At 40.7% G+C, this 24,686-nt stretch overlaps 1 protein-coding gene across 1 annotated transcript in view; it reads right to left on the bottom strand.

The window, feature by feature from the left end:
* The window catches only part of mdfic (MyoD family inhibitor domain containing), a 69,070-nt gene that overhangs the window by 13,098 nt on the left and 31,286 nt on the right, over positions 1 to 24,686 (bottom strand). The window contains exon 4 of the mRNA XM_080191079.1: positions 4,167 to 4,442. Coding sequence (XP_080047205.1) covers positions 4,167 to 4,442 — 276 coding nt within the window. The remainder of the gene's footprint in view (positions 1 to 4,166; positions 4,443 to 24,686) is intronic.

The following is a 24,686-nucleotide window of genomic DNA, read 5'->3' as shown; positions in this document are numbered from 1 at the left end:
GGAGCAGGCTCAGGGGGCCAAATGGCCTACTTCTGCTGCTAGTTCATATGATCGCATTGGTGAACCAGATGTGTTGTATAACATAGCAATGGTGAATGGGACACATTTTAAATTCCAGATTCATTAACTGAATTTAAAATCCACCAGCTGCCATAGTGGGATAGGAAGCTGTGTCCCAGGATCATTAGCCTGCACCTTTAGTTTTCCCACTATGCCACCATTCCACACGATGACCATCCCCCCCACCCCCCTCTCCAAGACTCTGTATATCCTATATACATAGAAACAGGTAATTGACCCAAGCAGTCCATTCTGATATTTATGCTCCAATCAAGCTTTTTCCCATCCTTTTTTATCTAAAGCTACCACTGTAATCATCCATTCTCTTCTTCCTGAAATGCTAGTTTAGCTTCCCCAAGAAGTGTGGAAACAATATTGAAAGCAAGCAATGATGCTTTTGCTGAGTCCAGAATTAGACCCAAATTTTGATTTAGACTGGTTCTAAAATCAAACCCTCAAAGATTAAGTGGCTTCACAGGCACTGGGTCCAATTTTCCAAACTGCACTTTAGGAATGGGTAGGAAGAGAGTAAATGAGATAGATGAACAGCTGTCATATTTAACCAAAGAGCTGTGACATAGTTGCACGGTTTAATAATTCGTGAGAAGGAACTTGAAGTTAAGGGAACTATTTTTTCAAAAATAGCTGTCGCTGCACATTCACTAGTTCTGCGTAATAAAGTTATTTAATGATTTTGCATCTGGCCTTGACTCACTGAGGCCACCTTTGACCGACCTACTGAGAAAAAAAAATCGGAAAAAAAAAGGAGAGCCGGTGGATGTGGTCTGTCTTGATTTTCAGAAGGCACCTCACAAGACAAGGTACCTCACAAGAGGTTATTGCAGAAGGTCAGGGGACATGGAGTTGGGGGTAGGGTGTTAGTGTGGATAGAGGATTGGCTGTCAAATAGGAGGCAGAGAGTGGGGGTCAATGGGTGCTATTCGGATTGGCGGTTGGTGACTAGTGGAGTGCCCCAGGGGTCGGTGCTGGGGCCTCAGCTATTTACCATTTATATAGATGATCTGGAGAAGGGAACCGAGTGTATGGTGTCGAAATTTGCTGATGACACCAAAATTGGTGGAACGGCAAATTGTGCGGAGGGTGTGGAGAGTCTACAGAAGGATCTAGATAGGCTGGGCGAATGGGCCAGGAAATGGCAAATGGAATTTAATGTTGGCAAGTGCGAGGTGGTCCACTTTGGTAGGAATAATGGTAGGAAGGATTATTACTTACGTGGAGAAAAACTGCAGCAGCCGATGGTGCAGAGGGACCTCGGGGTCCTTGTGCATAAGTCACAAAAACCCAGCTTGCAGGTGCAGCAGGTGGTCAGGAAGGCGAATGGGATGCTGGCCTTCATAGCGAGGGGGATTGAATATAAAAGTAGGGAGGTCTTGCTGCAGCTGTATAGGGCATTGGTGAGGCCACAGCTGGAGTACTGTGTGCAGTTTTGGGCGCCGTACTTACGCAAGGATATTTTGGCCTTGGAGGGAGTGCAGAGGAGGTTTACTAGGCTGATACCGGAGTTGAGGGGGTTGAGCTATGAGGAGAGGCTGAATAAACTAGGCTTGTACTCGTTATAGTTTTGAAGAATGAGGGGAGATCTCATTGAGACGTATAAGATGATGAATGGGATGGATAGGATAGAGGTGGAGAGACTCTTCCCGCTCAGAAAGGACAGTAGGGCTAGGGGGCACAGCCTCAAGATAAAGGGGGGGCGGTTTAGAACGGAGTTGAGGAGGATCTTCTTCACTCAAAGGGTGGTGAATCTCTGGAATTCTCTGCCCATTGAAGTGGTGGAGGTTACCTCGCTAAATATTTTTAAGATGCGGGTTGATGGGTTTTTGATAAGAGAGGGGATTAAAGGTTATGGGGAGAGGGCGGGAATGTGGAACTGAGCCATGACAGATCAGCCATGATCTTATTGAATGGTGGGGCAGGCTCGAAGGGCTAGATGGCCTACTCCTGCTCCTATTTCTTACGTTCAGGAAGACAAAGATAATGGCGAACCAGATGGACTTTTTACAACGATCGACGACAGCTTCATGGTCACCATTACTGAGACTAGCTTTCAATTCCAGATTTTCTCAATTGAATTTACATTTCACAGCTGCCATTTTGGGATTTGAACCCATGTGCCCAGAGTTGGATTACTAGTCCAGTGACGGCACGGTGACGCAGTGGTGGGCACCACTGCCTCATAGAATCAGGGACCTGGACTCAATTCCAGCCTTGGGTCGCTGTCCATGTTGGGTTTACACGCTGTGTTGGCATGGATTTCCTTTATCAATGCTAAATTGCCCCTTAGTGTCCAAAGAGGTGTAGATTAGAGGGATTACAGATTATGGGAATGGATTGCAGGTTGGGATGGGCCTGGATAAAACGTTCTTTCAGAGAATCAGTACAGCTTTAATGAGCCGATTAGCCTCCTCTGCGCTGTAGGGATTCTATGGTTCTATGACATTACCACAACATCATCTCTGCTGATGTATTTGGTCTCCAGGAAACACCCTGACCGTCCAAGATGTAGAACCTCCTTATGAAGTAACCATTGCCACTGAATTCAAGGAAATATTTAAGACAAATACACAACATTTATTCCAAAACAGATTCAGCAGAGCTAGTTAAATATCAAAACTCAAGCAAATGCACTTAAACACCATTAGTCTCTTAGTTATTTGATCAGTATTCAAACATCCTAAAGAATGTTAACCATTAATGTCTAAAGATGTATCGAATCATCAAAACCCTACAGTACAGAAAGAGGCCATTCAGCCCATCACGTCTGCACCAACCACAATCCCACCCAGGCCCTACTTCCATATCCCTACATATTTTACCCACTAACCTCCAAATCTCAGGACACTGAGGGGCAATTTTAGCACAGCCAATCAACCTAACCCACACATCTTTGGACTGTGGGAGGAAACCAGAGCACCCAGAGGAAACCCATGCAGAACGTGCAAACTCCCCAGTCAGTGATCCAAGCCAGGAATCAAACCTGGTGTGTGTGTGTGTGTGTGGAACGTGGCCACACGATCCTGCTGACGTGAACAGTCAGAAAATTCTGACGGGACCTAATGTTGAGCCCATGCAACACTTCACGGATTTGAAACGTTAGCTCCATTTTTCTTTCCACAGATGCTGCCACACCTGAGTTTTTTCCAGCATTTTCTGCTCTTATTTCAGATTCACGCAGTATTTTGCATCCAATCAAGCAACCCAAGCTGTTTTACCAATATGGTATAATGGAAGAAGTCGCGCACCAACAACTGTTTTTTTTTCTGCTTCCACATTCATCATTAAAAAAACAAGTGATTTCCAAGTTCAAATTTTGTTCTGCGCAGTCGCCTGATCTCCACTGGACAACGTGAGGTGTGATACATTCAGTGATCACCATCCCTGAGATGGGGGAAAATTGATCAGGATTGCTGAAACTGAGTAGCATCCAATCACCAGCTGCTAACTGCATACAAATAGCTGTCACATTAGAAAGAGATGGGCTTAACTCTTACATCACAACAGTTATACAAGCTTGGAAACACACTATTTGGCTTATGTATTAAAAAAGAAATGTCTTATTCTGGACATGACATTAAAGGAAGGAAGGAAGGAAATCCAATATTTTGATAAGAATTCAAGTCCTTGAATTTAGATCGTGCAAGATACACAAGAGGTTTTAAATGAACAGAATGATTAGATTTTGAAGCAGACATCTGCAAAATCTGTGCATAATTTGAGATACATAATTATGTATTCACACTGAATCACATGACAAGCAACCAGTTTGCATGATGTTAGATCCTTAAATTAGAAATTACTTCCTGTGGGTCGGTCAGGATGTCCGGGTAAAGCAAAATGATTCATAAGCCTACAAGGGAACCAAGTCATTTTTTAAAAATCTGCTCTACTGAAAGAAATAACCCTGGGCAAACAATAACGCAAGACATGCTATTGTTCTTAATATTTCTATCAAATAAATTACAAAAGCATTTTTATTAAACAAACAAAAACAGCTCCTGGTTCCTGCTAGTCATGTCCCATAGCATTATTTTAAAAGTAGTACTGGACTGGAGTGTAATAAAACGATCCTGTATAGTTAAACTTACCATCTGGTGTGGATGTTGGTTTTTGAGAGTTTGTAGAGCTCAATTTGCTTTTCCTGCTGCCAGTACTACTTACAGAAAGGCTTGATTGGAGTTTTCTGTGCATTTTCTGAGAGACTGGAGCAGAGAGCTTTCTGTGGTCTGGAATCCCATGAGTGACCCCATTGTGCATTCCATTTACATTACTCAGGCTCACATGGCCATTTTGTAATTTGCCAGTTTCCCCCTCAGTCTGTTCCAGTGCTGAAGTAGTCGGCCAAGGCAGTGATTGAGGTTGAGCTGAAAAAGGGGAAAAAAAATTTTTGCTTTCCAAATAAATGCTGATTTCCACCAGAAGTCAAAGATTAGCAAAATGGCTGAAATTCTGGAAGAGAAACAGTTGTAACAATCTTTAAATGCAAGTTTTTAAACACAACATTTCGACTCTAGAAATAACCATTCTGTATAAAATGTTTTAAAAGCAATTAATCTGTGACAAAATAGGACCAGTTTCAATATAATTTAGCAATTTAGTATAATTTTGCACTATTCTTTCATAGGTGCAATCAGCTTACATGTTGACTAAAAGGACAACTGAAAACAGCAAGAACAACCGAACTATAAATGGCAAAGTTAGCTTTATTTCTAAGTAAAGTAGCCACACAACAGTGACTACACTTCAAAGGGTATTTTTTGGAGTTTGGGGTTGTAAAATTTACTATACAAATGCAATCTTATATCCATTAAAATTAGGCAAAACTATGAAAGCACAAACTAAAAACACGTCATCAATAACTTGTATCTACATAGCACCCGTAACATCGTAAAACATCCCAAGATGCTTCACCAATGTACCATGGAATAAAATTTGACATTGAGCCACACAAATAAATATTAGGACACCTTGGTCAAAACATAGGGTGGGATTTTCTACCCATTCCCGCCAACAGTGAACCCCCACAATGGGTTCCCCAGCGGCAGAGGGTGTGAAACGGCAGGGCTTGAAGATCCCAGTGCCGACCAATGCTGGCTGCAAGGTAGAGGAAATCACATCTATAGGCTTCAAGGAGCATCTCAAAAGTAATATAGAGGGTCTGAGCAGCAGAGGGGTCAAGGGAGGGAAGACCAGAGTTTAAGGCAGCTACAAGTACAGCCACCAGCCGTGGAACATTCAAAATAAAAAAAAAATGCAAGAGACTGGAATTAGAGAGGCAGTGATCTCACAGGATGAAGGGTGTCACAGGGATAGGGAGGGGCAAGGGCATAGAAAAATTTGCAAACGAGGATGAGAATTTTAAAACTGGACTATCGCTGGATCTGGAGCCAATATTGGCTGGCAAGCTTAGAGGTGATGGTTAAATAGGATTTGATGTATGATATGGACAGCAGGGTTTTGATGGGTTTAAATTTATGGTGGGTGAAAAATGAGTAACTAGCCAGAAGACCGTAGCACTTATTAGCCAAGTCAGGGATGAAAGGACAGCAGTAAATCAGCTGAGGTAGTGGTGGAGCAGAGCAATGTTAGAGAGTAGGCAATCTTGGTCATGGCTCTGATTTAATTGACAGCGGCAGAGCTTTGTGCAAAACATGTAGCCCAGCAGGTTTAGCCCCACGTGGTGTTGGTCAGTTGTGGCAATCAAGGACGCCCTCCCCCCTCACCTTATGACCACCAGCCAACCTGGCCCTGGCGAGATCATGGATTTAACTGGATTTCAGGGCATAATGATACCTCATCATCCTGGCCTTCCTACAATATCAGTTATTGTCACCAACCTTTTCAGGCAGGACTTGCTCATGGAGACAGATGGAAATTCTGCCTCATTCTAAAGAGTTGTTGCCCAAATAATGAAAGTCAGGCTACCTGGCCAACCAGAAGTGGACTCACCCCAACATTTATTCTGGTGTGCAGGGAGCTGACCTTCATATCACCCAGTCCATTCTCTGAAATTTTGGAAAACTCCAAATCCCAAACTGTATTTCCTTATATTGTACCAAAATCATCCAAAAAACAATCCATGTTCGGGTAACATGCCTGTCTGACATGAAGCTATAGGCAAACATGAGCTTTCTCCAGTTCAACACTGGCCGAAGAGCCTTTACAAGCCTTCACTAAAAGCCTTGCACTTGGTTCTCAATTTCATCTATCTCTCTGACTACTTATTCAGGATCAGACCATGTAGAGATCTCCTCTTGAATCCAGAGTCAAGCTTTAAACCCCACATCCTCTGAAACATCATTTCCTTCCATCCCAGCAACTGGACGACCTTGTTTTGAGCTGAACCTCAGCACTGCTGAAATTCTTGTCCTTACTTTCTTCACGACCAGATTATTCCTCCAACACATTCCTTGTCAAATCTTCTGAACTCTACCCCACACTAAGGATCCTTCCTGGTTGCCTTCATCAGAATCCAACTGCTCAACACGCTGCTTTCAAAATTCTCAAAACGTACCTATAAATCTCTGTACAGCCTTACTCCATTCAAACACTGCAATCTTCTTTTTTATTATCAAGTTTGTTGCCAATGTTTTTTTCCAACTTCAGACTACAACTCTTCCACTGCACCATTGGTGACAGAACCTTTCATCATCATTACTTTGCATTTTAATATTGTTTTCACAAGTCTTTCCCTCTCAGTTAGCAGCTCAAAAATCAGAATAATAAGCAAGTTTTTCTTTGTAAAGTGTTGTGGGCCATTTCAGCACATTAAGTGCAAATTGCTGCAGTAGACACATTCAGCAAAATCTGAAAACCTGGTTTATAAGCTCAAGAAAATGATACACATTACCCAAAATGAATAGCCAAAAGGCCTCTTTCTGTGGTGTAATTACCCTGATTAAAAATAAGAAAAAATGTCTGCTGGTGGCACAGTGGTTAGCACTGCTATCTCATGGCACTAGTGACCCAGGTTCAATTCCCGGCTTGGGTCACCGTTTGCACATTCTCCCCGTGTCTGCACGGGTTTTCACTCGGTGCTTTCGTTTCCTCCCACACTCCAAAAGACATACTGATTAGGTGCATTGGCCATGCTAAATATTCTCTCAGTGTACGCGAAAAGGTGCTGGAATGCGGCAATCACGGATTTTCACAGCAACATCATTGCAGTGTGAACGTAAGCCTACTTGTGACACTAAAAGAAGGTGCTAGACTTAAGGTCAAGTTAATCTCTGGGTGTGGGCAATTAAAAGGTTTGTTTAGCCTACATGAAACGGCTGAAAGTAAACCTCATTCTTCATACAGTTATCCTTCATTATAGAGTAAAATCACATATGATGCTCATCACCACAGTGCTTGAATCAGGATGAAAACCAACGTCCCCCCTTTGCCTTTTTACACAGAATCCCCAAATAAATGTTTCAAGTGGGAAGCAACTGAATAGCACAAGATCAAGACAGAAGTCCAGAGCAGATCTTTAAATCATTCTCCTGGCCAAGTCATTTGGGGATTATTTAACATTTATAAATAATAAAAAAAAGCAGCAAATTTAATGTGCTGATTTTGGTCAGATGTTTCTGGAAATTAGAAATGTATTCAAGATTGAGACACGCTCTAGAGGTTCATAACTCGATTTCACACGTCAGACCTTCAGTCTATCAGCCTTCGCAAAAATGCAGTGATACAGAGCCGCTAACAGTGAGAGCTGTACAAAATTCCAAATTGAGAAAGACAGTTCGAAAAGATTAAACCTGAAGGTGAGGGAGGAGTGATAGAAACTATGACACAGGCAGTAATTATTCCAAAGTTGAACTTTGCTCCCTCTAGGTATAATCTCGCATCCTCTTCTACTTGTATTATTCATACATGACTAATAATTCCCTTTCAATAAACACACAGATACGGGGAAGAGGCTGGCAAATATCTGGTAAATTTCCAGCCATCTTTCCCCATACTCAGGTGAAGAAGATTATCTGCACTTTCACAAATCAAAAATTAAACTATTCCTTCAGTGTTCCATAGCTAGTACAATGAGTAGTTTCATAAAATCCATTCATAGGATGTGGGGCATTGCCAGCTGGCTCAACATTGATTGCCCGTCCCTAATTGGCTCTTGAACTGAGTGGTACTGGTCATTTCAGAGGACAGTTGAGCGTCAACCATATTGCTGTGAATCTGAAAACACGTCATCCAGTTTGGTGAAGGATGGCAGATTTCTTTTCCTAAAGGACATTAGTGATCCAGATGGTTTTTACAACAATGGCTTTATGGTCATCATTAGATTTTTTTCTAAATCAAATTCAAATTTCATCAGCTGCTGTGGTGGGATTTGAACCAGGGTCCCCAGAGCATTTACCTCAGTCACTGGATAACTAATCCAGTATCAATACCACTACACCATCACCTTCCCATATGGTCCAGAAAGAACAAGAGGCAAACAAAAAACAAGTTTTCAGCCAAGGTTAAAAATTAATAGTAAGATCAATTAATTATCTTTAAATGCAATGTGAAGAGTTCAGTCATTTGTAATCCCCTCTATATAGTCAGGGTGGCATGGTGGTACAGTGGTTAGCACTGCTGTTTCACAGTGCCAGGGACCCTGGTTCAATTCCACCCTTGGGTCAATGTCTGTGCGGAATACACACGTTTTCCCCTTGTCTGCATGAAGTTCCTCCGGGTGCTCTAGTTTCTTCCCAAAGTCCAATGACGTGCCGCTTAGGTTAACTGGCCATGGTAAGTTGCCCCTTATTGTCAAGGGATTAGCAGGGTAAATGCCTGGAGTTACGGGGACAGAGCCTTGGTAGGATTGCTGTCAATGCAGGCTCAATGGCCAAGTGGTCTCTTTCTGCACTGTAAGGATTCTATGAGAAATATGAGACATCAAACCATTTCAGGTCCATACAAACAATTCCAAGTTTAGGGAAACCAGAAAGAATTCATCTGGAAAATTGTGGATACTGTTAGGATCCATCTTAACGATAGACAATGTTGCTTACTAACAAGGGTATACAATTCACCTATTTAATGGATATAATATGAGCTCCTGGATAAGCAGCTTCAAATCACATTGATGAGTGGCAAACAGTGGGGATTTCACACATTGCTTGTCCATTCTATGTCAAGTTGCAGAAGGTTTCATCAGATGGAATTTAAACTGTATGATGATGCATTTTGATACAAGGAATAGGGAGAGGCAACATATATTTACCAACACAGTAGTAAAGTGTGTGCAAAAGAAAGGGAACTGGGCGTGCATGTGCATTGATCTTTGAAGGTGGCAGGACATACCGAGGGGGGAATTCTGGGCTTCATAAAAACGGCATCGAGTACAACAGGGAAATTATGCTGAATCTTCAAACAGCTCTGGTTAGGCTCCAACAAGGGTACTGTTTCAAGTTCTGGTCACCACACTTCAGAAAGAATGTGATGATCCTCAAGATTGTGGGATACAGATTCTCCTTGGGGCAAAAGGAGATTGAGTGGGAATCAGTGTACAAGATCATGGCAGGTTTGGACAGGACAAGGAAACACTATTCCAAGGGCAGAGAGATACAGATTTAAGGTCATGGGCGCAAGATGTAGGGGGAAAGAGCTTATTTATGCAAGTGATAATAACCTAGAATTCGCTGCCCGTTAGGGTAGTGGAAGCACAAGCAATGATTTTAAGGGAAATTGGATGGGCACTTGAAGGAAATAAATCTGTGGTGTTACAGGGATCGAGCGGGGCAGTGGGATTGACTGGATTGCTCCACACAGAGCAGAATGAACTTGATGGGAGTTAATCAGCTGCCTCTTTTCAAAACAATCATGTTTCCTGTGAAAGAAGTAGTATTTGTGTATGAGGTGTGTGTTAACGAAGGGCACTGGTTTATTCTTTAATATCCTAGAAGTCAAAATAATAAAATCCTGGCAAGCATTTACATGTACTGTACAGGTGATATTTAAGATTACAAATATCTAACTTCAATAAAGCTGGACACAGGATATTTCCAAGCTCTGCATCAGCCTAATAACTTAGAACAGTTATAATAGCTGCTCACATCCCTTTTGAGGTTGGGTCCAGTTGGATTTACAGGCCTGGCACAAGAGCACTATACTTCTAAGATCTTATATCCTATCCAAGTATAACTTGGACCAATTGCTTCTCAGCGGTAGGCATTGATTCATAATAGCATTCAAAATAGTGGCAACTCTGACATATCCTCAGGACTTCAAAATAAGCCAAGATATGCATTATTGAGGGAATCAAGATCCTTTATATAGTCAAAGAGCAGATGCATGAACGTACACAAGATCAGAGAATCAGTTTTACGGGGAAAGAGGGTGTACACTGCATCTTTTTTTAAATAAAATTATCGTGAATATAACTTTGATGTGTGCACGTGTGTCTGTGTCCAATCTATGAGAGTGGCAAGAAAGATATGAAAAATGGTTAGTGAGTTAAGAATGTTTCTCGCCAGGGTACTTCTAAGACTGGTAAACAGGGACTTTTTGGAAATTTTCCTGGAATAAATCATTTACGCCAAAAAAATTACCCTTTTAATACAAATATTTACACTGCAGTGTCAATCATGATGAAAGAAGCAATCACAGTATGGTTGAATTTAAAATACAGATGGAGCGTGAGAAGGTAAAATCCAATACAGCGTCTTATGCTTAAATAAAGGAGATGCAATGGGATGAGGGAGGAGTTGGCTAATGAGGAGTGGGAGCAAAAACTTTACGGTGGGACAATTGAAGAACAGTGGAGGACTTTCAAAGTGATCTTTCACAGTGCTCTGCAAAAGTATATATCAGTGATAAGGAAGGCCTGTAGAAAAAGAGAGAATTAGTCATGAATATCTAAGGAAATAAAGGAGGGTATCAAATTGAAAGAAAAGGCATACAAAGTGGCAAAGATCAGTGGGAAACTAGAGGCTTGGGAAATCTTTAAAGGTCAACAGAAAGCCACGAGAAATCTTTAAAGAAAGGTATGATGGATTATGAGAGTAAACTAGCTCGAAATATAAAAACAGGTAGCAAAAGTTTCTACAAATATATAAAATGAAAAAGAGTGGCTAAAAGTAAACATTGGTCCTTTAGAGGATGAGGAGGATTTAAAAATGGTAATTGAGAAAAATGGCTGAGGCATTGAAAGAGATATTTTGTGTCGGACTTCACAGTGGAAGACACAAATAACATGCCAAAAATTGATGACAGGAAGGCTATGGTAGGTGGAAAACTAATCATTATCACAAAACAAAAAGGTAGTTTTGGGCAAGTTAATGGGGCTAAAGGTAGACAAGTCTCCTGGCCCTGATGGAATGCATCCCAGGGTACTAAAAGAGATGGCAGGGGAAATAACAAATGCACTAGTGGTAATTTATCAAAATTTGCTGGAATCTGGGGTGGTTCCTGCAGATTGGAAAACAGCAAATGTGACGCCACTGTTTAAAAAAGGAGATAGATAAAAGGCAGCTAATGATAGGCCTGTTAGCTTAACTTCTGTGGTAGGGAAAATGCTTGAATTGAGGAAGAAATAGCGAGATATCTGAATATAAACTGTCCCATTGGTAAGACGCAGCATGGGTTCATGAACAGAAGGGATCACGTTTAACTTATTCTCAAAGAATTCCACCAAATATTACATGCACAGTGGACAATGGGGAACCTGTGGATGTGGTGCATCTGAATTTCCAGAAGGCATTTGACAAGATGTCGCACCAAAAACTGCTGCATAAGATAGAGGTGCACAGTATTACAGGTAATGTATTAGCATGGATAGAGGATTGGTTAACTAACAGAAAGCAAAGAGCAGGGGTAAATGAGTATTTTACCGGTTAGCGATCAGTGACTAGTGGTGTGCCTCAGAGATCAGTGTTGGGACCACAATTGTTTATGATGATTTGGAGTAGGGGACCAAGTGTAGTGCGTCAAAATTCACAGATGACATTAAGATAAGTGGCAAAGTGTGCAGAGGATGCTGAAGGTCTGCAAAGGGATATAGATAATCTAAGTAAGTGGGCCACAGTCTGGCAGATGGAGTACAACGTTGGTAAATGTGAGGTCATCCATTTTGGCAGGAATAACAGCAAAATGGACTATTATTTAAATGGTAAAAAAAATTGCAGCATGCTACTGTGCAGAGGGACCTGGGTGTCCTTGTGCAAGAACCACAACGAATTGGTCCACAGGTGCAGCAGGTCATTAATTTTGTCCTTCATTGCTAGAGGGATGGAGTTTAAAAACAGCAAGGTCATGTTGCAGCTGTATAAAAGGTGCTGGTGAGGCCACACCTGGAGTACTGTGTACACTTTTGGTCTCCTTACTTGAAGAAGGATATACTAGTACTGGAGGAGGTGCAAAGGAGATTCACCAGGTTGATTCCAGAGTTGAGAGGGTTGGCTTATGAGAGACTGGGGCTATATTCATTGGAATTCAGAAGAATAAGGGAGATCTTATAGAAACATATAAGATTATGAAGGGAATAGATTAGAAGCAGGGAAGTTGTTTCCACGGGTGGTTGGCAATAGAACTAGGGAACAAAGTAATAAGGCCACAAAATAAGGGGGAGCAGATTTAGGACTGAGTTGAGGAAGAACTTCTTCACACAAAAAGCTGTGGAATTCCCTGTTCAATGAAGCAGTTGAGGCTACCTCGTTGAATGTTTTTAAGGAAAGGAGAGATAAGTTTTTGAACAGTAAAGGAATTAAGGGTTATGGTGAGCAGGCAGGTAAGTGGAGCTGAATCCATGAAAAGATCAACCATAATCTTATTGAATGGTGAAGCAGGCTTGAGGGGCCAGATGGCCTTCTCCTGCTCCTAGTTCTGATTTTGCTTTGTCATGTTCCTCCTGAATAATCTTCCCAAGTTACTACTGGATTTAAAGTGGCAATGATATGGGTACATAAGAAGCCAAACGAGTACACTAGATTGTGTGTTCCTCTGTTGATTTAAGAAAATGAAAAAGGTAGAAATTATAAAAGGCTGATAGATGGGCTTTCACAGTTCAATCTGCTGAGTAGTACAGCAATTTTTGCCAAGATTATACGGGCTATTTTCTCAAGGCTTTCCAGCATGTGGTAACTAAGACCAGAAAGGGAGGAGGTGGCAGCTATCACTGAAGCAAGACAAAATAGGCCAATTCGTAACACTTACCAGAACATATTTACAGAGCTGTGTTCATTTGATTTTATGTAATAACTCCCTTTAAATCAACACAAAATATTGAAATAACTTGTCACTAATTGATCCACTTGTTGCTCATTCTGACGTCAGTTCTAAATTCATTTTTTTTTAAAAACAAATTTGAACCTTTGTCCCCTTGTCCTACTTTTAAGGCTTAGTTCAGTAGAACACAACTAGGAGTCGTAAATCAAGATAATTACTAATAAATCCAATGGGGAAACAAAGAGAAATGTCTTTACTTGGTTAACAGTTAGAATGTGAAACTCACCACCACTGGACATGATTGGGGTCAATAGCTTAGATACTTTCAAAAGGAGACTAGAGTACAAAAGAAAAAAATGAAATAGAAAGATTTGCTGAGAGGCAGATGAGTAGATAACATTCATATGGCACATCAGCACAAACTATTCGAGCTGAATGTTTCTATTGTGCACATTTTCTGTAATTCTGTATAAAATGGTAACTGCCCTGCAGTATTTGACTACTTTCACATTGTATTTTGGTTGCAAACAACTTTTTTTTAAACCCACATTTTGTGGAAGTTACAGCTTGTAGAACCACAACAGCCTTTATGATTGCAATTACATAAAATGAGGGAATGTTCCAACCTAATCATGGTGTGCGCTGGATTCACTAAGCCAGAAGAGGAACCATGAATCTTGGCTGACAATTGGATGATGGTGTAACCAGCATAAGTTTAACAGTATTATTTAGGATGCTTAAATTCCAAATCCATATGATTGCAATCAGGTCAAGCAAGAGCATCACCAACTATAGAGTTTCCACTATATTGGCTTTGTGATCACATGGTGATCATCTGCCTCATAAGTAGTAAGTCCAAGGTTTTCAACAGACATTTGTAGGAGTGACAAGTATTTATTAACAGGTAGATTGCACAGACTAAAAGTTAACTTGCCCCAAGTCAAACAAGATCAAAATCGGTGGCAAAAACTATAACTTCTGTTGGATTTTCCGGCCCCCTTATAGTGGGACCCATGGTTTTGACTTGATTTATTGTCACATGTACTAACGTACTGGGAAAAATATTGTTTCTTGTGCGCTATACAGATAAAACACACCGTTCATAAAGAAGGAAAGGAGAGAGTGCAGAATATAGTTTATAGTCATAGCTAGGGTGTAGAGAAAGATCAACATAATGCAAAGTAGGTTCACTCAAAAGTTTGATGGTAGCAGGGAAGAAATTATTCTCGAGTCAGCTGGCACGTGACCTCAGACATTTGTATCTTTTTCCCAATGGAAAAGGTAGAATAGAGGATGTCCGGGATGTGTAGAGTACTTAATTATGCTGGCTGCTTTGCTGAGGCAGCAGGAAGTGTAGATGGAGTCAATGGATGGGAGGCTGGTTTACATGATAGATTGGGCTACATTCATGACCTTTTGTAGTTCCTTACTGTCTTGGCAAGAGCAGGAGCCATACCAAACTGTGATACAACCAGAAAAAAATGCTTTCAATGGCACACCTGTAAAGGTTGTTGAGAGTCATAGCTGACATACCAAATTTCCTTAGTCTTCTGAGAAAGTAGAGACATTGGTGGGCTTTCTTAACTATAGTGTCAGCATGGGAAGGTTCAGGATAGGTTTGGGGGGTGGGGGGTGGTGTGCGGTGGTGGTGGTGGAAGAAATCCCCATCTCACTAGCTAAACTGACCAGAGTATTTATATTTATCAGATTTGATAATAAAGCTCTACTCAAGCTTCTAAGTAGATTTTATATCACAGCTAGTACCCCATTCAGAGAAAGATCTTCTACAGGATAGTAGTTTAACAGCATGCCCTCTATGTCTTGCTACGTGATTCTAGGGGACAAAATTCAAATCTATCAACGTGCCAGAGACATCTTTTAGTTGCTGACTATTGACCCAAACATCAGATATTCCTGGATTGAGGAAAAGATTTGTTGCCGAGGATTAACACAAACACCTCGCCAACATTTCAGATACTAGAGGACAATATCAGATGCTGAATTGTTAATTATTACCTTACCCAGCAGACTTCCCAGCACAAAATTAAGATATAAAACCATATCTGGGCAAATTCAGCTCAGAATTCAGAACACAAAGCAAGGCGGCCCATGTCTAATTAATGGAGGTACTCGAGGACAAATATCATAGTTGACAGCTAACTATGCAAGAGGACTTCCTTGAGATGAGGCACAGTGCTGATAATGAGCTGCGTACAGATTTTAAAAAATCTTTTCTAAGCTACATATCGTTGAGTCAGTGGGGTGTCGTACTATGCTTGCTAATAGCTTCCTCCTTTACGAGATTTTAATTGGCATTTCTAAATGAAATTCCAACCCAAAAATGTCTTATATAGAAACAGCGCTTCATTTAAAAAAAAATCAATGAGGACAGAGAGAAAGCAGTCTTCTGTTGATTTCTCAATCATGTTATTTTTGGACACTTGCACGTGCCATTTTATTAAAGGCTTTTGATTTAAGATGACACTTTTCGATCATTATTGAAATATTTGCATTGCGAAAACCATTCCAAAGTCATGTGTCATATCCCTTTGATTTTCTGCTCTTGCAAGTATTTGTATGCAGAAGTTCTGGTTTGGAATTGGAAAGAAGTCTAAGTGTATCATAAATCAAAGATAGATATGAAAAATCAACTGCCTACACTTTATCAGAATACAAATGCAAAGAAAATATTGCTCAGAATGTAATATATTTTATGATTAAGCTTCAAAATCAACCTCTATTTGAGTTTGAGCTGCACACAAACATCCACGAACTTTACCAACTTTTCAACATCCCCAAAGCAGAAAATAGGTTAGACAGCATCTTTACGTATCCTCCAAGGACATGTATTCAAGTGTAAAAGCATTGAGGCAACTTTTAAAGTCATCCACTTGTACACAACTGGAAGTCTGAGTGCTCAAGTCCAAAATATCTAGCTGATCTAACAGTAAAAGTGGCCAATGATGAACAAAGCTAAAGTTTCTCCTACTACACTTGTAATTAGAAACACACATGGCCACCACACAACGTCTTGCCAACGATGAGCCTTCCAAAGCCTCTTTTTTTTTAAAAAAGGCATTTTGCCGTGTGAAATCAGAGTCTTACACTGGAACCTTTCTTCTACCCATTCCTCTCATTCTTGCATGAAAAATGTTGGCATCCACATTTCAGGTACAGACCAATTTTACAATTCACATTAAAACTAAAGCTCTGGCTCTCATATTATGAATATGTTTTTACGATGTTGAAGAGTCACAGAATTAGTGGCTTTCAAATGTTTTCCAGTTACTGCACTAACCTATGCTGGACATTTAGAAACATTCCCATTTAAACATTTCCAAGTTAAATGGCATTGCTAAGGCAGAACATTGAAACACTTTCTTCAGAAAATCTCAGTGCTTTACATCTTAAATCACAAACAGATGTGGAAAATCTACTGTCTGCAATTCATCAGAATACAAGCTGAAGAAAATATTGCTTAAATTGTGACATATTTTATAGTTAACCTTCAAAATGCTCCTGTACTTCAGTTTTGAACAGTATGCAAACATGTATGAACTTTACCAGCTTTCAATATCCCCAAAACAAAATAGATTAAGTGACAGCACTTTTTTCCCCTCCCATACCCTTCAAGAATAGCACAAATATTCCGGTAAACTTTTGCGTAAACTTCAAAGTCAATGAATATGGCTAATAAACACTTAGAACATCACAGGTGTTGATGGCTGGGAGTTGCTGGCGACTAGACATTCAGATTGATGGCATCTTATCCATCAAGCTGCATCATGCTTCGAGTCCAAACTATTTAATATTGATGCAGAGGAGCAACAAAGGAGGAAAGTAAAGGAAACAAGTTCTGCACTAGCCTGCAGAGTATCCTACCCTGCCTTATGTACTCAAAGATCTGTAGGTCAAGAACTGCCTTGTTCAGTCACAAGAAGACCTATTGTAGAAACATGCAACTTTGAATAAGCATCATCCTCAAATTGAGCGAATTGACAGAGAGGATGGGTAGGCTTGGGCTGTTTTCATTGAAGCAGAGAAGACTGAGGAGTGACCTGATCAAGGTATACAAGATTACAAAGGATAGAAGTCGAAGGGTCAGCCACGAAGGGACATAGGTTCAGGTTGAGGGGCAGGAGGTTTGGGGGAAGAAAAAAGCTTTAGTGAGGAAAAACTTTTTAACCCAGAGGGTGGTTATGGTCTGGAATGCGCTGCCTGAAAGATTGGTAGAGGCAAGTTGCCTCGCATCCTTTAAAAAGCACCTGGATGAGCTCTTGGCACATCATAATATTCAAGGCTATGGGCCAAATGCTGGCGGGTATGATTAGGTGAGAGTTCAGGTGTTTCTAATGTGTCAATGCAAACTCAAAGGGCCTCCTCTGCACTGCATGATTCTATGAGTCTATGACCATTGGAAGAAGGCTTGTGGAGTTTCCATCAGTGTCATGTCATAAAGATATTAAAATGATGTGTCCAAGCTCTGCCGTTTCAGAAAATCTGATTGCTTCATTAAGTGGAAAATGTGAGTCTTCAATAAAGGCTTGTAATGGAATCCTTGGTTTCAAAACTTGTATTTTCTTTTCAGTCAGGCTTTAACTGAAAGGGAAATTGAATTTAAGTTTCTAGGGAAACAAACTAAAATGAAGATTGATACCAGATCAAGGACATGGAGCCATTTGATCACTCAGTGGTACAATGCAGGCAGGCTGAAGAAAATGAAGGCTTGATTCAGCAGTTGGCTATAGAGAAATGCAAGGTGAAAGTAATTGATGGTCCTGGCGGCACAGTGTTTCACACTGCAACCTCACAGCACCAGGGTCCCAGATTCAATTCTGGCCTCAGGTCACTATCTGCGTGGAGTTTGCATATCCTCCTCGCATCTGCATGCGTTTCCTCCAGGTGCTCCTGTTTCCTCCCACAGTCCAAAGATGTGCAGGTTAGGTTGACTGGCTATGCTAAGTTGACCCTTAGTGTCAGGGGGATTAGCAGGGTAAATGCATGGGGTTATGGGCATAGCGGCTGGCTGGTCAGTACAGATTCAATGGGCTGAATGGTCTCCTTCTGTACAGTAGGGATTCTATGATTGTCTGGACAAAGGTAGTGTTGGTGGATCCATGCTATCAAGACTATTGTGAGTGGAGCTAAACAGCTTCTGAAAAAAATGAATCATTTTGCTGAAGAGCACGTCCATGGAAGTCAGGTTGGTCAGGAATTGCTGTTGAATGAGAATCAGTGTCTAAATCCTTAAAGAAAATGGAATTCTACTTCAGGACATTCACAGTTTGAGTAGTTTCGTGGCTGAATTTGTGGTCATGTTGTCTCAGGACAAAAGAACAATCATTTAGGATTGATCAGGAGAAATTTCCACACTCAAAGGGTTGAGAGTCTTTGGAATTCTCTACTATAAAGGGCTGTGGATACCCCAATGTTGATGCTGCAAGATCAAGCCACTCTGGCAAAAATCAAAATCAGTTGTAATCAGAGGAAAGCTATTCATTGGTTGGAGTCATACCTAGCGCAAAGGAAGGTGACAGTTGGCGTTGGCAGTCAATCATCTCAGTCACAGTGTATTATTGCAGGAGTTCCTCAGGGTAGTGTGCTAGACCCAATTATCTTCAGCTGCTTCATCAAAGACCATCCCTCCATCATAAGGTCAGAAATGGGGATATTCACTGATGACGATGATGCAAAACGTTCAATGGTCAGCACCATTTGCAACTCCTCAGATAACGAAACGATTCATGTCCATATGCAGCATGACTAGAACAACATTCAGGCTTGGCTTATGCATGGCACAAATATTATTAAGTGATCTGTTCACCAACTTAACCATTCACCCCCTCCACTATTTAATGTACTGTGACATCAGTGTATACTACAGACAAAATGCACTACAGCAACTCACCAGGAGTCCTTTATCAACACCTTCCAGCCCTCAATCTCTACCAGCTAGAAGGAGAAGATGCATAGAAATACCACCACCTGCAAGTTTCTTCTCTAAGCCAAACATCAAGCTAACTTGGAATATACAACTATTCCTTCAAAATTCCTGGAACCCTCTTCATAATTGCACTGTAGATGTACCTGCAGCAGTTAAGGGAAGATGCTCACCACCAATCCTCAAGGGCAATTAGATACAGGCAGTAAATGTTGGCCTTGCCAGCAATGCCCATGTCAAACAAAAGAATATATTTAGGCAGATTCTCAAGGAATACATAATTCCATCCATGATCAGCCATCATTGTATTGAAAGGCAGAGCAGGTTCAATGAGTCACATGGTCTACTCCTGTTCCTACATTCCGTCCTTCCTGCAGCTGGCTGATTTTCATTGCTACCTCATGATCCTTAGGTTCAGCTTATGTCTTCTGTGGTCATTTGAATTTTGAAAGAATTGAAAAAAAGAATATGAACATTGTGCAGGGTCAGAACAGCACTTAGCCAACTCCCTCTTCAGTCCCATTGTAGGCCAAGGTCTTCAGGCACCTAGGCAAGATAGGCTCCAAAAATGGTGCCTGTATGAGACCAATTAAGGACCCTCTCATTGACACTGCAATCTCCTGCAGAGCCAAATGCCAGTGGCTATCATAAGCTTAATCAGAGTGCAACTGCTGGGATTGCAACTTGTGACATTTCAACCTCTATTTATCATAGGCCAATGTTCAGAGATATTTCTGAAATACCAGTGTTTCTGTGAGGTTGTTAGTCAGCTTTTGTTTGTTCCCCAGCATAGCACTTGGAATTGAAAACCTACGTTTTCCAAAAGCAATCTACAATCCTTGGAAGCACCATGGAGCTTATATGGGTCAGTGCACACAAGGCTGATGGGTAAATGCGAACTGATGTGTGATAGGATATAGACAACAGAATTTTAGATGAGTTAATATTCCTGGAAGGCGAAAGGGGAGGACTGGAATAATCAAAGGCATGAGTGAGCCAAGTCAAGGGCAGGAGGCTTATAATAGTTTGACAATAACTGTTGCCTATTGTTGATTTAAAAAGGGTTTAATAGCATACAATAATAAAAAATTGCAACTAAAATTGCATCCCCTTCTTTAATAAGATGGACATTCAGCTTTCAAGTTACGCCACAGATCAACGGAAAGCCAACTGCTTCAGACCAACATTAAGAAACTTTAAAGCACTTCAATAGATCTCATGAATTTTAAATTCAAAGAACCACATAAGAGCAATTTGAAAACTCATAGTAAGCCTTATTGGAATTTTGAAAAAAAATTACTGTGATGCAATCAATAATCAATCATGGAGAACAGACTGCTCAATGCTGAAACATTGCAATGTTTGGGATAGTACCAAAAAGAAATGATGATGAATACTTTTTTAAAATCTCAACTAGTTTATTAATACTCTCAAGGGAAGAGAAGCTGCCACCCAAATTCAATCTGGCCCGCATGTGGCACGTAACATTGTCTGAATGGACCTCACAAGCCATTCCACTGTAAAAGCAATCTCTGTCCAGAATTTGTAGCATTGCCATTATTACCCCATGAAGAAATAAATATGAAAAAACACTCCCTATTACCCCTCTGATACTAAGCGTTTGCTCCTTGTCTTATAATTCTCTCAAAATATCAAACACCACCATTCTACACCTTTCCCAGCCTGACTAAAAAGGCACATTCACAAAAGTAATATTCCTACATATCCACTTTCCAGGTGTTACTATTTTTTAATCTCAAGACAGTGCAGAGTTTGTGAAGCTGGGGGTGGGGGAGGGGGTTGGATTTTCTTTTGAGTGCAATATTTTAATTGAATTTCAAATAAAGAAGTGAATTTTGTTTCATGATACCAACTCTAAAATCCAGCCTGTGAACAAATTGGTGCCTGTGGGAAATTTAGCAAAGTATTAGTTTGGATTTCTGCACAAATCAAGAATGTTTGGGTACATGTCAGAGTGAAATATTATCAACAATAGAGACTCAAAAGGATTCATGTTAAGGCTACCACGAGTTATGTACAAACTGACTAGCTATGTACAAGCACCCAAGACAAAATTACTGACCAGGGTGTTCAAGTTTGCCTACACCAATAAACTGTGTGCAATCAATAATGGCAACCAACATGCAATAATCCAAAGAGATCAGCACAAGCTCAGTCAATAACCAGAGAGACAATAGACACAAATCAATTCAACATGGATTAGAAAAAGGAAATGAGGAAATGGATTTCAATCAAACAGAGCAATACTTAAAAGCAACAGGATAAAGATATTTCAATTTTCGCTGATAAACCATGAAAAAAATCATGGGTTCAGTGCTCAACAACTGAAAAAACCCCCACAAAATTAAATGTGGGGATGTAACATACAAGCCTGCACAGGTGAGATTAAAAGATGTACCTGGCCTTGGTGAGATCGCATCAAGCAGCGATACATTTCAGTTGCCCTCCAAAATCATCAAAACGGAGTCATAAGTTTAAAAAACTTTATTTATTAGTCACAAGTAGGCTTACATTAACACTGCAATGAAGTTACTGTTAAAATCCCCTCATTACCACAGTCCAACTCCTGTTTCAGGTGCACTGATGGAGAATTTACCATGGCCAATCAACCTAACCTGCTCATCTTTGGACTGTGGGAGGAATCCACAGCATCCAGAGGAAACCCACACAGACGCGGAGAAAGTGTGCAAACTCCACACGGACTGTGACTCAAGCCGAGAATCGAGCCCGGTCCTTGGCGCTGTGCTAACCACTTTATCACTGTGCTGCCCCCAAGAAGTGAGTGCAAAGCTAATTGGGCACAGCTAAGAACAACCTATCCAAGGACTTTATGGAAAGGTATAAAAGAGCCTAAGATATGAAAATTTGCCATCAGGTTGAGGACTGGGGGATATTGTTTAATGTGTTGAAATTAAAATGGGGAAAAAAACTTTCATAAAACTTTCTTTCCTTTAAAAAAAAACAATAAAAGTGTAATCAGTGGAGGAAAGCAAAGCTAGAATTCTGTAAAACTAAAAAAATGTATTTGAAAACTTTTTGCATCTTATTATTACAACGTGCTCTTAATACTTCTGGAATTTTTCGTTCCTCTTATCTGCCTACCACAAATTCAAACCAATGTGACTGCTGATGTCCCCAGTATATTGTCACCAACAGAAATGTTAAGTAGAAGATAAAATTTGATTGCAACAAGTGCACTACAACAGCATGCAACAAGGAAGATGAAGTTAGGACAGAATTATCCTATTTTGAGACTAAGTGCAGCGGCGGGCAGATGCAGACAGATACCTTTCCTGTTAGCCAGAACGTTGGGATGCCACACAAGATTCGGAGCTGGAAACCTAATTTATTACGCACAGGTGAGTTCCTCTCAGAGTTACCGCGTAGGCCGACAGCTGGTTAGGCTGCCAGCCTTCAGGTGGCAGGTTCAATTTAAATACGATATTTAAACACCAGGCCCGCGCAGCCACATCACTATTTAGTTCACCTGTCTTCACCAGACTGTGCAGGATGTCAGCAACCCAGAGGAAAAGGCTGGTAGCCTCAACAAGAAAACCACCTTCCCCCTGAGCCCATCACTAACAAAGCACCCATGCCACATTTGGAACTCTACCTCAGGTATTGAAAGGATGGCAGGCAGTTTTCTTTTAATACAAATTCATAAGATGCAAATTAACACAAATGGCATTCACACCACTAGAAGCCCGGCCCACCACTAACCCACCATGAGGAGAACTGCAATACGATTTTACACCAGTGAGTTTCTGACTTTTTGACTCCTGCCTACCAAAGGCAGGATAGGAGAATTCCACCCCAAGTTTCCTTCTTGCATCTCTTCGCAGCACACATTACTAACTTGTCAGTGCAACTTTTAAATAACTGGATTGAATAGTGTGGGACATGGATTTGGTCAGTAATGGCCTAAAATCCACCATCTGTGGGCAAGGTTCTAAGATACAGAACATAGGAGTAAGCCTCTTAGCTCCTTGAATCTGTTTTGTATTTCTACAAGATCATGCATGCTCCACAACCAACCTTCATATTATACCCCTCTCGATATGTTCATATCCCTTGGCACATCCAGAAAAAAAATATAGCAATCTCAGATTTAAAATTTACAATTAATCTACTATCAATTGTTGTTTGCTGAAGAGATTTCCAAACTTTGGCTCAAGGGCCGCACAAGCAGAAAATTCACCCTGTAAAATAATCCCTTGCTGAGAAGCACATTAAAAGAAAGAAACGCTGCACAGAACAGCTGGAAATGTCAATGATAGCATCACATTGATCTATATTATATTTTGCTGCCCTTTGCTGTTGTGGTTGTAGCTAGCCTCATACATCAATCCAGCTGGACAAATTCAGCTGTACTTGCATAGAATAGGAACAAAGGAGATTTTCATTTTGAAAATGCAATAAGTAATCTCCTGCACTTATATACATCAGTTTGACATTTTAATAAATTATTAAGTCCCAGTCAATTTGACAATAACTACTGTGTCACATTCACTTTTTTGTACCACAGATAAGCTTTGAAAATAATTTCACAAATATCTGCTCCATAAGACAGGTCCACCTAAATTCACTATACAAAGATTTCTGTTTAAATGAACAAACATTAACTACAGCTGCTCATTGTATAAATTTTGGTAACAATAATAAAATGGTAGTTCTAAGAATCTGAAATAGAACAGCTCAGAGAATATTATTATTTCTCGCAATTCTATATTTGTTAAAGAAAAACCGAGGCTGCAATTTCCGAACAACAAGTTTCTCCCTCGCTCAAATTCAAAGAACTCTCCAAACCCTGCTAGAGATAACAAACGCAGAGCAGTCAATTATCCATTGTTCTCCAGAAGGTTGTTATCCATATCACATAGCTCCTTCAGGCACAGGCCTTCAAGTCAACAGTTCTGGGCCTGATAAGATGGAGAATGTGTCCGCTTATCCAAATAAATGAATGGAATGTTCTTACAGAAGACAAGCAATGAAGTGACCTCAAGGGCAAGGTGAGGTTGGAAAGGAAGTGTCCACCATAGGCACCCACCCCTTGATAACTGGGCAACTGGATGAAAAACGGCAGCTGAACAAGTGGTTGGTATACGATATTCATCAACCCCTAAAAATGAAGCATATAAATGTGCTCTCAAAAGCAGAATAAAAAGCATGGAGGAGAGAGGCAGGGGAGAAACTTTTCTCAGGTTTGCTTGCTTTGTCTTAACATTCTGATCAGATCAAAGGCACTACATTATGGCAGGCAGCAGGGCACAGGTCACTTCATCCGTCTGATCCAGCACCAATGAATCTTCTTACCTATCAAAAGGTCGTATGTCTGCCCTGTCTATTCTGATAGTTCCATCACACAATCTCAATAAACCCCTTTAAGCTAAACCACTTGTGACTCCCAGCACTTGAGCTACCTGTTACCCAACAACTTTTACAGTAGTGAGCAAGTGCCCAGTTAACACCAGAAAACGCACTTGAGGAATTGCAACTCATG

The sequence above is a fragment of the Carcharhinus amblyrhynchos genome, chromosome 6 (genome assembly GCF_965287045.1).
Source record: "Carcharhinus amblyrhynchos chromosome 6, sCarAmb.v2.hapA, whole genome shotgun sequence".
Classification (NCBI taxonomy): Eukaryota; Metazoa; Chordata; class Chondrichthyes; order Carcharhiniformes; family Carcharhinidae; genus Carcharhinus; species Carcharhinus amblyrhynchos.
Note: the sequence above shows the minus strand (reverse complement) of the source record. Positions and strands in the feature narration are given on the sequence as shown.